General features: G+C 34.8%; 1 protein-coding gene across 1 annotated transcript; it reads left to right on the top strand.

The window, feature by feature from the left end:
* Positions 1–385: 385 nt before the first annotated feature.
* On the top strand, positions 386–5256 carry LOC142543671 (uncharacterized). Its single transcript, XM_075651064.1, has 7 exons — positions 386–632; positions 1380–1468; positions 1567–1642; positions 2164–2213; positions 2285–2569; positions 4028–4066; positions 4180–5256. The coding sequence occupies exons 1-7, from the start codon at positions 479–481 to the stop codon at positions 4354–4356; spliced, it is 870 nt and encodes a 289-aa protein (XP_075507179.1). The 5' UTR covers positions 386–478; the 3' UTR covers positions 4357–5256.
* Positions 5257–13573: the final 8317 nt, after the last annotated feature.

Below are 13573 nucleotides of genomic sequence, written 5' to 3'. Positions count from 1 at the left end.
AATCTTGGTGTAGTAAAATGTTGGGTAGATCAAAATTTTGGTCTACTGCTTGTGGGTCGACTTTTTCTTTTTAGAAACAAAAGCAATAAATCGAAATAAAAGTTAATATTATCAGATTTTTGTCAGCCATTTGTTCGATTGAGTTCGCTTAGATTAGAAAGATTTGCATCGAGAATTGATGGAAAAAAAAGACGATTTATATTGAGAATCGTCGTCGAAAAAGAAATGAAAGGAGGTCGACAAGAAAAACCTAGTTTAGAGTCGACTGAATGAGATGGATGAATTTAATGTTAAGAATTTAATTAAGTTAATGGTGTATTTATATTTAAACAAAAGGACATTTATGTAAACGATCATTTTTTTTTAAATAAGTCACAATCCGCTGCCTTTTCCCTGAATTTCCCCTGCTATCACTTCATTGAAAAACCCTCCAAAGAAATAATAAAATAATTCAAGAACCCTCAAGATCGGGGGATAAATGGAGAGCAATAGTGGAAGAGGTGTAATATATACGAAAGAGAAGAGAGATATGAGCTTTGAAATTCCCTTTACGTTGAAAGTGGGTCAAGTTTTCACTGGGTTTGGCATTGGCTGTGGCATTGGTATTGGCATCGGCCGCCCTTTAAATTTAGGTGGGTTTTCTATTCTCTGTATATTAAGGCTCTTGCTTTCTAGCAACATCGGGATCTTTTGGTGCGAATTGGACGTTTTGTTTTGAAATATTTGAATTCGTCTGCCATGAGTATAATTGTTTGAAATTTTGGGAGCTCTGCATTTAAATTGATCGGATTTTGGATTTTGTGTTTATCATATTGAGAGATTGGCGTGAATTGTGTTTGGTTGTCAGCTCATGTGTATAAAAGTGCTCTTTTTTATTCGGATGCTATACGTTTAAATTATTGGTAACAATCGTTTACATCTCTTCTTGTTCTAATATATTTCTAAATTTACTATTAAACTACTCTTATAAAACGCCACTTGAAACCTCATGTATACATTTGGATTATATCTTTACATTTTGATAATAGATCAATGTCATTGAGCTGCTATACTTTTGGATACCAAAAGTTTACCTGGAAATCGATTTACTTTCTCCTCAATGAGTAAATTGCAAGATCTACACAAATCACAAAAAATATAGTTAAAATTCCATTAAAAATTGTGTGCCGATGTCTTCTACAATATTGCTACATGTTGAGGGTCATTTTTAGAAGAAAGATAAGGAATTCAAACAGGTGCCATTTTATCCGTTTCTTATCGTAAGGAATCATCAGTCGGCTCCAAAGATTTTACCGATCAGATATTGCTTCAATAAGTCTATCCTTTTCAAGAGCAAACTGATGCTATATTAACCATCAAACTTTTGGTCGTTTCATCAGGTTCAGTACCAGTGCTGAACCAAGTTATGGTTGCTGCAAGGGGTGCAACAGATGCTTTTTCTGGTGTGCAAAGAAACGTCAATAGTTCTGTACGTCTCTCTGATATATTTCTTTTGGATTCTTTTATTGCTTTTTGTCAAAGCTCTAAACCTCCGAAGTTTGGTTTGCTTATTTTTCTTACGTTTAGTTGAAGAAAGTGGGTGCAAAGAACATTCAAGCGGGAATCGGTTGTGGAATAGGTTTTGGCCATGGCTTTGGAGTTGGTAGATTCAATTCTTTGATATACTTTCCCTTTTTGCCAGTTAACTACTATTACTTGATATTTGCTATTCAAGCTTGTCTTGCTCTATACTGAGATTCTCTTTGCCGTAGTACTTTTATCACCGACAATGTCTATAAATCTAGAAGAGTTATTTAAAGTTGACTTAGGTTTAAAAAATGAGTCAATGCGGAACAGAATTCTTTAATTATCTAGTTACCTCTATTCTACGTTGAATTGTAATTTGATTTAAGAAACAAATTTGAAGATATGGATTTAAAATCTCTGAAGAAATCAGAAATTTGAAAAAAAATCACTATCATTGCAAAAATTTACAAACTTGTTAGCTAAAAGGATTTGAAATCAAATGATTCCGTATTAGCCAAACAAACAGTGTGTGTTTATCGCGCCGGTTTGAAATTCTTTCTTTTCCAATCCTCTTAACGAACAGGCTGCCAGATAATTGATCATAGCTCGTGGCTATTGCTGATTACTTATATAATAAAAACCTTTCACGAAATGCAGGTCTTGCTATGAAGCCCCGTGTGGTGCATCAGATACAGTCACACCTTTTTGTATGTATTCACATTATTTACTGTTTTTTTCCATCATTGTCCAAATCTATCTTTACATCCTAATTTATCAGCAAGCAGTCACACATGTAATGGAAAAACTTGGAATCGTTTTCACTTTACCAATCAATCAAGGACTTCTCCCGGCATCTTTTCAAACTAGCACAAGAATGATAAAGGATTCAGTTTCAAGCAGTTCGTTTCAAGACAATGTCCAGGATGGAAAAACAAGCATTCCTTTGGAAGGAACTTTAGTACCAAAAAACGATGTAGTAAAGACAGGAAGCCGGACAGAAATGACCATAAACAACTTCTTGAAAAACCCGATTTTGCAAGAGGATATGGACCAACACAAACAAGTATGTAGAATGAATTTTTTTTTTTTTTTTGTTATTGTATTTGCTTTGCGTCGTTCTTAAACTTTTTTCAGAAGATCTATGGGTAATTTTTCATTTCATATGAAGTCATCCATGTATAAGTAATTTGGTGTGTCATGCATTTGATTTACCAACAACAGTTGTATTTAATTTAAGATTAACTAGATGAAGCAGAGTTTAGATCTAGTTTTTAGTTCATCACTGTTAGATCTACAGACCAGCCGACCAAGCAGTGGCTGTCACCCAATTTAAATAGAAAATTTTCAAATTTTATATATCACCGACTGCATTACTAGGTCCACTCTGAGAATAACTTATCAAGATACAAATATCTTACCAATAAATTAAAATTAGTAATTCATGAAAGTCAACATGATTTCTCTTGTCGTACAATAAATTCTGCTTTTGACTCTTTTCTAGTTATTATTTTATGATTGAACGAATAAAATAATAAATTGATGTGCTCAATGATCTTTGCAATATTGGAAATACAGAGGTGCCACATGTGCGTAGTATACAAATGGTTGTCGATTTGTTCCGACTTTAACTCAACGGTTGTAAAAAGCTAAGGAAACCTGTAGCTTTTGAGCTCTGACTTTTCTAAATCATCCGCTAGATTTCTCATTGACAGAAAAGATATAAATGCTGAGTGTTAGGACTGAAAAAGTAGGGATCTTTCCTAGAGAAAACATTTTTTTACTAGAATAAACGAATGAACAAACTAGGAATGCTAATTTTATACGGAACTTTGAAAATCATGCTGGGAAAATGTGAGTAGATTGTACCGATTGAAATTGGAAAAAAGTCGTGGATAATGTAAGTTGCCCTTCAGATTGCTGAAATAATGTGTTCTTTGCTGATTAAAGTGTGTAAAAATCTTTCTTTATGTTTCTTTCCTTCTTTTATTTGGCTGAGCACCATCCTTGTCTCTCTTATCTACATAGAAACTCTTAAGTTATTGGGCCAACCCTATCAGCTTCTCCTATTTACTTTTCCATTAATTAATCAATCAGAAAATTAAAATAATCAATTGATAAGTAATCAGTTATGGGCTAATGGGTTTGCACATGGGGCCCGATTTCATTAGACATCCATATTATATTAGGCTTCTATTTTCATATCCAACCTTTCATTTTCCATTGGGACGATTATAAAAATATAATTGGACTGCTAAAAACAAATATTTGGTCTTAAACACTATGCGACGTGTATTCTTTGCTTCAACAAAGAAATGATGAGAGTTGGGCATATAGGTGTCACTACAGTGACATTTCAATTGACGACTATGATTGGTGCATCAGAAATATTTGTTCTTCCACCTATTGTTGTGCTGGATACAAACTTCTTTTCTATTTTTCACTTGAGTATTATGTTTGAACTTTGTTTCTTTTATCATATGTTGTAACATATATAAAGAAAAGGCTGTTATTTTCACTGCAGGTTGAGTCTTTGCAGCTGGAAAACAACATGCTTCAGATGGTACCAACTTCATTATTGTAGAAATAAATTTAATTAATTTTGTCCAACATATTTTCTCGAATATATCTCTTCTAGTGGTGATATTCTGAACTCCCACATTCTTGTGCACTCAGGTGCTGAAACATCAGCTACTCATAGAGGAGCTGACGCAAGAGAGCAAGAAGCTTCACCAGATATTGGTAGAAGTGTCGAAAGTTGATCCGAGCAAATTCCAATCGAGCTTCACAAGTAGTGGTAAGCCCTCGTGTACTGAATGTTTTGAATGCCGTAGAAAACAAAGAAGAAGATGAAACTTAATGCATTACTTTCTACATTAATCAATCAAAAAACCGATTTTTTTATGGGATTTCCAATGTTCATATTAATTATTGGAATCTTTTCTGAAACCGCATATATCTTTTATTTTTTCTGGTTCTTGAAGCATGTGTGTTATAGGGGATTTTTCAAAGTGTTGGATTTCTGTCGGCACCATTTGCCACGATTGTCAACTGTGGCTTTGTGAGAAAAAAAATTATGCTTGATGCGATTTTAATCTTATTAGGGCGGAGTTCCCACATAACCATCATTTACTTTGGTATGTTGACTGTCACTTGGTCTTGTAGTTGATACTAGAGCCAATATCATGAATTAGATCCTAGAAATTGTTGGAACAATTGCTGTTGGGGGATTATTCGGTTGCATTGTGAGCAATAACACGTAAGCTGCCCTCTTTTACTATTTACGGTATGACAGTTGAAGCATGCCACTTGAGTTGCCCTAATAGCTTTGTTTTTAACTTTGCTCATTGCTTCGATTTGTTGTTAGCTTTCAGAAAAATTTCTAAACTTTCGAGTAGCATTTGGGAAAACGCAACCAAAAAAGCCAATGTGGTGCCAGCTATAAAGATAAAATAGCAGGACATTAGGAGTCCTCCTAAGTTGTCATCATTAGGAATAATTTGAAAGTTCCTAGAATTGCGAATAGATCAAGGACATATTGCTTGGCCAAGATCCTGAATTAGCTTGCTGGGAATAAAGGGTAAAGATCAAAGAAAAAGTCACCGATGATTCTGTTTGGCTCCGTCTAAAGATCAGATGCTTTTTCTCTCTTTTATAAAGCCACCACCAGTCACATTGTTACTGGGAATAATAATATTTCATCGAATAAGCATCTACATATCAGTTCTCAATAGGGCAGAGCTAAGTGTTACAAGGATGAACAAACAGGAAATTTCAAAATGATGGCCCAAATTCTAGGCTTCACCATGGAAATACGATCGTTGGGCTCTCTCGGGGGTCTTCTCCCATAGACGGGCTCCCTCTGAGGTCTTCTCCCGTAAATGGGTTCTCTCTGGGCATTTTCCCTCACGACATCTCCACAAAATTGTAAGTTCACCATTCCTTCTTAAAACGGATCCCCCACATTTCATATATAATTTGTTACAGTCAATTCACATATGTCAAAAAATTTTTCCTTCTCTTTTAAAAACATAAAATATCATAACTTTCCAAAAATAATATTTTAACAAGTAAAAACTGCACAATTTTACCATAAATAATAAAATATCATATTTTCATAGAAATAATCATTTTAAATCATAAAATATCATTTAAAATGCGTTATGATCTTTCGGGACGCTGCCAAGCTTTTACGAAATTCCGAAGTGACCGTTTTGCCTCTAAACGTAAAAATTCTCGATTTAATATTTTCTTACTTTTAATGACATGGAATTATCCCAAATAATTATTTAAGCTTAAATCTAATTTTTCAAATTTTTATTCAGCTTAATTCGAGGCTTTCCATTTAATTCTTTAATTAACAATTCGTGAAGCGTTTAAATCCCGAATAAATTCAAAACATAGTATTTCCATCCCAAATTTTTAAAATAGACTTTTTATTACCTAAACTACCCTTGTGAGCCATGAACCACCCCCGTGGACCCATGATTCCAATTTATTCATTAAATTCGAAATAATGACCCTTATGTGCAAACACCGAGCCATCTCCAAAATTAGCCGAGCCACGGTCGAGCCACCTCGAGCCAGACCCTAGCCAACCCATCTAGGTACCATCTTGACCAACCCTGACCCTTAGAACCTGACCCTAACTCACGCACAAGCCCTGCAACCGAGCCACAAAGCTGCGCGTGAACCCTTCCTTCTCGCCTAGGACTCCTAGCCAACTAGGACTCTTCTACTCGAGCCACCACCGAGCCCACCTGACCCTTACCGACCCTGGACCACGCCCAGACCCAACCAAGCCCCTGACCAGCGTCGCGAGCCACATGAAGCAAGAACAGCAGCCGCACGCCCCCTATGCTTTTCTCACGTTTTGCTCAAGCTACGTCGAGCCACCATGCACAGCCCCATGACCCAAACCCTGACCAACCTCCCTTCACCCTACTGGACCTACCACAAGCCGCCCAGCCCTAGCAGCGAGCCCCCTTGGTCGCTGCTGCACTTACCCATGCGTGGGGGAGAGTCCCTCTTCACGTGGACTCTTCCCAAGCCCAAGGCTCGAGCCCTAGCCCTCCTAGGACTCTTCCTAGGACCTAACCACAACCAGCCCAGCCACCTAGCCGAGCCTGGCCCAGCCATGCAAGCTAGCCGCCCCTTGACTCGAGTGCAAACCAATACAAAACCCTCGGTCCTCTCCTTGTTATCCCTCGGTTCCAGCATGTAAATTTCCTTCAAATAATTCATTTTTCATTCATATTTCATCCTACGTTGGCAGCGTGTCCTTTGGATTCATAACGTTTTTAAAACAAACTTAAAATCATTATATTTTTGAAAATAAACGTTCTACCGTAAAAATTATCAAACACCTATATTTTTCATGCATAAACAATTAAATCATGCATATTATGATTTGTATGATGTTTAAAAAAGTTTAAAAAACGTGCCTTTGCGTTTAAAACGCTCGAATATTCAATCATTGGCGAAGAAGGACGAACGAACGATGAAGAATCCTAGCTTTTCACTTGTCCTTATTTTCCAAAATTTCTAGTGTGTGAAAGTGTGTGATTCGGCTGGTTGGGGTGAATTATGGGGTGAAAAACCCTTAGTTTACTTATTTATAATTTTTAATTGCATGCTAATGGACTTTGGTTTTGGGCCTCCAAGTATATGAGCAATTGGACCTACTCATTTTAGTTAAATTGAACTCAATAACTCTTATTTAATTAAAACATAAAAGTTTATAAAATTTAATTTTCAAAAATAATATTTTTGATCTTTTAGAAAAACTCCTTGTTTGCCCAAAACCGGATTGTCAGGAAAAATCGAGCTCGACTCATAAAATAATTCGGACTCTATCATTTTTAGAAAAATTAAATCATTTTTAATCATAATAGGAAGCCCTGCAAATATTTAATGAAAAATAAATATTCTTGTCTTGGTCGTCCTCGGTCTCCTTCCCCAGTCTAATATCGAATATTCGGGTAAAATTCTTCAATTTCATGAAATCATGTCATATAATCATTTAATCATTCAATCATACTTTTAATCATTTAATAAATATCATGTAATCATTTAAAATCAATTAAGCAATTTAAACAATTTTGCATGGATGTGGTTTACGTATGTTTGGTTTTTCGGATGTTACATCTTGTGTATGTGTCACTTTGTTTAGTGAAACTTGCAAATGTTGTACAATATGTGGTTTCTTTCTCCGGAAAAACTATTCGACTAACTGTTAGTGAAACGTCTCTAACTTATTTATATTTAAAATATACTAGAATTTTGTTTTCTTTTTTATAGCTCTCGGCTGAAACATATATGAAACGTCTACTACTAAAATACTATTAAATTTTTTAATTTTTATTTTTTTGAAACAAGCCTTGGCCGAAAATACATACACATATATACATACAATTCGTACCATGAACTAAAATAATTCTAACCCTCGTATAAAATCGATTGCAGTTCAAATCTAGAAATTGTGACTAACGGAAACATTTACGGTTTAAAATCAAACATCAACAAATTACTAAAAACCTACTAATCCTCAATGAAATAAAATCATGTACGTTATGAAATACTGTTTTAACCATAATACTCATAAAAATCATAATATGCGAAAAATACAAGGTCCTTGGGTTCCCTCGTTCACCCCCGGCGCAGCCTGCTCAGTCATCAACACCTCCAGTCTCCTCATCAACATGATCACCTGCATCAAATACACCTATTGAACAGTTATAATGAAGTACATATACATATCAAACTACAGTGAAAAGTATTGTAATAAAATTAACCTTCAGGATCTTCGAAAACATGAACATATACACAAACATATTCATATTCAAATCATGTCATCATAAACGTATACATTTTTATTTATTGAATTCAGATCATCAGTTGTGACTTTCGTATTAGCTATTGGTCGATGGATCCCTCTACGTATAACCATAGTACCAGGCGACGGGGACATCAGTGACACTTTCACCCGTCAACTGAGCCTTGGCCTTACATGTTTCGTGTTCGTGCTCGTAATAGTTACAACCAAGTCATCTCCTTCAAACATGTCATCATATTCATCACTCATAAAAAAAAATCATGCATATAAATATATTTTCTTGAAAACAAGCATGCAACATATTTTCAGCATTTTCATGAAAATCCCATATTCAAATAAAATAAACATTTTAAACATGCATTATAAGTTGTCAGGGCACTGCCAGGACTGCTAACTCAATTTCGGGTGCAAAATGATCATTTTGCCCCTGAAACCCTAGTTTGACCATTTTACCCCTGGACCTTAAAATTTCGGATCATTTTGCCACTGAAACCCTAGTTTGACCATTTTGCCCCTTGGACCTTAAAATTTCGACCCGAATCCATCATAAATATTTAAAACACCTCAAAATATACTTACAATCGTTTCTTAGACGTAAACTCGAGTCCGTGCATTAAATTCTATAATTCGTTTTAAAACTTAGACCAGAGTCCCGGTTTGAATCCGAATCAACTTGAAACTCAACCGAACTTTCCCAAACTTAAATCATGACTTAAACACACCTGACCAACCTTTAAAAAACCTAACTCAGACTGTTTAGGACCCTCAAAACCTCCTTACAAGTTGCTGGATTTTCTGCACAAAGCAACCGAAACCCTAACTACATGTTCAAGCTAATAAATAGATCCTACCCTGAACCAGACCCAAACCAAACCTTTCTAGCCCACCATCAGAGCCTCCTGGACTGACCTAGCCATGGTACTAAGCCCCATGCACGCGGACATGCATGATTCACCGGAATCAACCAAAACCGAGCCACAATTCATCCAATTCAGTCATCCAAATCTCTCGTTTCAACAGTAAAATCCTCATCCGCATCATTAACACTTAGTGAATCTATTGACTCAACAAGCCTTAACTATAGTAACAAGTATACATATACATCCACATGCAACAGTGAAACATACTTCTAATAAAAATAGCTTTTTCATGACATGCATAAATTTAAACATTTTCTTTCATCATATACTATTTTTTTCATCATAAACATATACATATACATTTTCTTTTGGGTGAAATCCATTCGTTAATTGTGACCATCATTTCATCTTTCGCTCAATTGATCAATATCAGCTGTAACCATGGTACTAGGTGACGGGGAAACAATAACCACTTTTTCGTTCTGTGCCTTGGCCCATAGTTGGCAAGGACACCAGCAACCACTTTTCCATTTACTTTGCCTTGGCCTATGGAAATTCGGTATTGGTTCCCACATGACTTAGTCCCGTAAACGGGTTCCACTGAGTCTTGTTCTCTCACGAATCTCCATTTCTTTACCGTCACAGTTAAGTCACTTCATTCAAAACATTTTCAGCAAATCCATCACTTTATAAAAATACATGCATAAATATCATTTTTCTTTTAAACCAAACATGCAACACGTCTTTTAGCATTTAACATTTTCCATCATAAAATTCCATATACTTTCAAAATAAACATTTTAAAATTCATTACAGTATTCAGGACACTGCCAGTATTCCTAACATTTTTTAGGTGTAAAATGTCAATTTTGCCCCTTAAATCCTAACTTTCCCATTTTACCCCTAGAAATTAAAACTTCGACCCGAATCCTTCAAAACTTACCATAACACCTTAAAACACTCTCTTAATCATTTCTTAGATGTAACCGTAGACCCTCGACTAAATTTCATAATTCGTTTTAAAGCTTGAACCGAAGTTCCGATTTTAATCCGAATCAACCCAAAACTTAGCCAAACTTAACTAAACTTTAACCATAACTTACTAACACCTAACCAACTCCTTTTCAACCCAATTCAAGCCATTTATAACCATTGGAAACTCCTAGAAGCCTTCTGAAAATTTCTACACAATTCTTCCAAACCCTAGCCCTAAACAATTCCCAAGTTCCTTCGATTCTAGCCCCTAACCAACGAGACCAGACCCTAACCAACCTTCCTAGAACCAAACCCCTTAGGACCCATCCTAGACCAGATCTACACGCCATGCACGAGGATGTACATAAACCATCAAGGTTTGGTTATAAATAATAAGGTAGAAAATTTGGACTAATAATCTTAGTATAATCGGCCCATTAAGCTTATTAGAATGTAGGAAAAATATTTCGTTCAGGAAAGTTTTCGAAAATATTAACTGAGTATCCAAAAAGTTCTTATTTTCGTCCAAAATCGATTACCAGTTTAAAATATGACTCGGCATGTAAAAACATCTCAAAAGACACATTTTCGAAATTTTCATATTTAATATACCATATATTAAATAATTAAAAATAATCATTTAATAAAAATATTTTTCCTTTACAGTCCCTGGTCTTCGTTCCTCGGTCGCGTCTCGAATAACCATTGAAAACACTGTTTTATGCATTCTAATAGCAATTCATATTTTTAACATGTAAGCATGCCTACCACATTTAATCAATACGATTAAAATAATTTACTTAGATATTTTCTATTTTTCTTAGATTTGCATGCAGTTGGTTTACGTTATCACATTTTGGACCTTACCGTTAGAATAGATGTCATGTAAGAAAACTGTTGGCTAAAGAATTTATGGACTCATTTGTAATAAACAGTCTTTATTTTAATATAATTTATATTTCATGGTTCTTTTTACTTTATCTGTGTACCTATGAATTCAACATAGATAAAGACCATGATTATACTTTAATACAAATGAATCGTACTTAGATCTTGAAACTCGTTTGTAAACATTGTATATTCTAAATTCGTTTCTAGTCTATTCAGCTGCCTAAAAACAAGGATAAAAGCCGATTAAGCTTAAGACTAGCATCTGTGATGTTGTGTACCACGTTTCATGGTAAGGGCATAGAGATGTACAATCATGCAGATGAGTAATCATATGATGATTATACCGAACAAACCCTCCATCTGACTTTCCAAGTGGTTATCATTCATCGAGATAAAAAGTTCGTGGTTATGATTGTACATCATTAGTCCTGACGACCTGGGACAACAATGATGCTCTACATACAAGGATTGTACTTTGACTCTTTAACGACTCCGCGAGGCTCACAAGGTGGCGATATTGGGTGCAATTGCGACATGTGTATAGCCAGTGCATTGTAGTCGAAAATTTACTGCTCACCTACGGGTGCGAATATCCTATATGATCTAATGAAATAATAGTACATGAAATCTGTGGCAAGAGTGTAAGATATACATTAGGGACAAGAGTTCCCCAGTTGTGCATGCAATAACACTATGTATGTTTCATGAATGTATCACATAGCTATCGAATCTAACATGCAACCTCTATAAACCAATGGTTGCAGATTCGATCGGAATATATGAGATGAAGAGACCGTACTGTACGTTAATCATAACCGATTGGTTCTTGCAACCACTAAATTAAATGTAATTGGAGTATGTATAATAGGCTTATAGAAGTATAAGTTCAACATGTTAATTAATTAATGTTCTTAGTTGACTTTGAAATATTAATTAAATAAACTAGTTGAACTAGTCAAATTAATTAACTAAGATCATTAATGTTTTGTTTAATCAAACAGTAATAACCTTAAAATTAAGAAAACTAGGTTAAGGATTCATGGTTTTAAAATGGCTATAATTTTCGAAAAACCCTAACATCCAAGACTAGCAAACTTTCGAAAACTACTATCCAAAAACTCTCAAGTTTCCGGCCACCCAAAATTAATTAGGGTTTGGGCTGTCAACTTGTTCTTCGACCTCAAAGATAAATTTCTTTTAAATTTTCTAGTACAATTTAGAGGAGAAACACATATTCCAATCGCTGACTTGATTGGAGTTTGAAGAATGAAGTTTTTCAAGAAGATCATTCGTAGGGAATACTATAAGTTATCTCCTCTAATCCCAGAATAGTCGGGGCCAAGTGATTTATTTACTCAAAATATATTCATAAACCCCCTATGAATGATTATTATTGCTCAAACTATATGAGTGTTCAAAGACGTTATTTGAATGTCAAATTAAAATTTAAAACTTCCGCTGCGGTTTGGATACAAGAAACCGATTTCCAACACTAACTTCATCTCATTTTCATTTCTTTCCTTGAAAATGTATTTTTATGAATTTCTAACACTTCTCAACATAATTATTTTATTTTATTCAACTTTCATCACTTAACCAATTATTATATAATGATAATAATGAAATAATGGTATTTTAAAATACCTTACTTTAATCATCAGTCATACAAATATCATTATACAATCTAACAAATTTTACCAATAAATCTTACGTTCGTTTAGATTTGAGGGAATATTGGAAAGAATTTTTTTGAAATAACTCCACGTTATGGTGGATTTCAAATTACTCACAAAATAATTGGTTTTGATTTGAAATTCATTATTAAGTGAATTTACCCCAACAAATCAACTGAGTTTTTATTATGAATTTGAAATACTTAGTTCCAAATTCATCGATCTAAATAAAATCTTGTATATTTTAGCATGCAAAAAAAGACGTTTTTTTGAAAATAATACCTAATATATATTTTTTAATCTTTCAAAACATTCTTCAAATTTTTTTCTCAAATAGACAATGACCCCAAACGTTAATCTGATTTCTTTTTTCAAAGAAGTTGAAAAATTAGAAAAAGGCTCGTTAGATATTTTTTAATTAGTTGATAAAGCTTGTGATGCAAGGAAAAATGTTAAGAAGATTTTTTTTTTTAGTTTCTTTGCAATTCACCCCTCCATTTTTTTGCGTACAAGAATATGTTTGGCAACTCAAATTTAAAATTTTAATTTTAATAATCATATATGTCGGGTTAAACGTGCATAAGTGAGAGTGATGAGTGACCTCCTGAGAAGTTCCTATGCGTCAAGCTGGCGACGTTGCGTCGCTTGATTTGGTTGGCCAGGTGGCCGGAAAAGAGTGACACTAGATCTTAACGGGTATACTGTCTCCCATGAGGACAGGTCCGACGGTAGGAAAAGAGTAAGACTGATCTCTAAGAGATATAAGACAGCACCACCAGATAGACACGCACCTCTCCGGACTCATGAGCCTAACAGCCCGACCCATTAGCATCCAA

This window comes from Primulina tabacum, chromosome 1 (genome assembly GCF_025594145.1).
Source record: "Primulina tabacum isolate GXHZ01 chromosome 1, ASM2559414v2, whole genome shotgun sequence".
In the NCBI taxonomy this organism is placed as follows: Eukaryota; Viridiplantae; Streptophyta; class Magnoliopsida; order Lamiales; family Gesneriaceae; genus Primulina; species Primulina tabacum.
The sequence above is the reverse complement of the archived record's forward strand: the minus strand, read 5'-3'. Positions and strand labels throughout refer to the sequence as shown.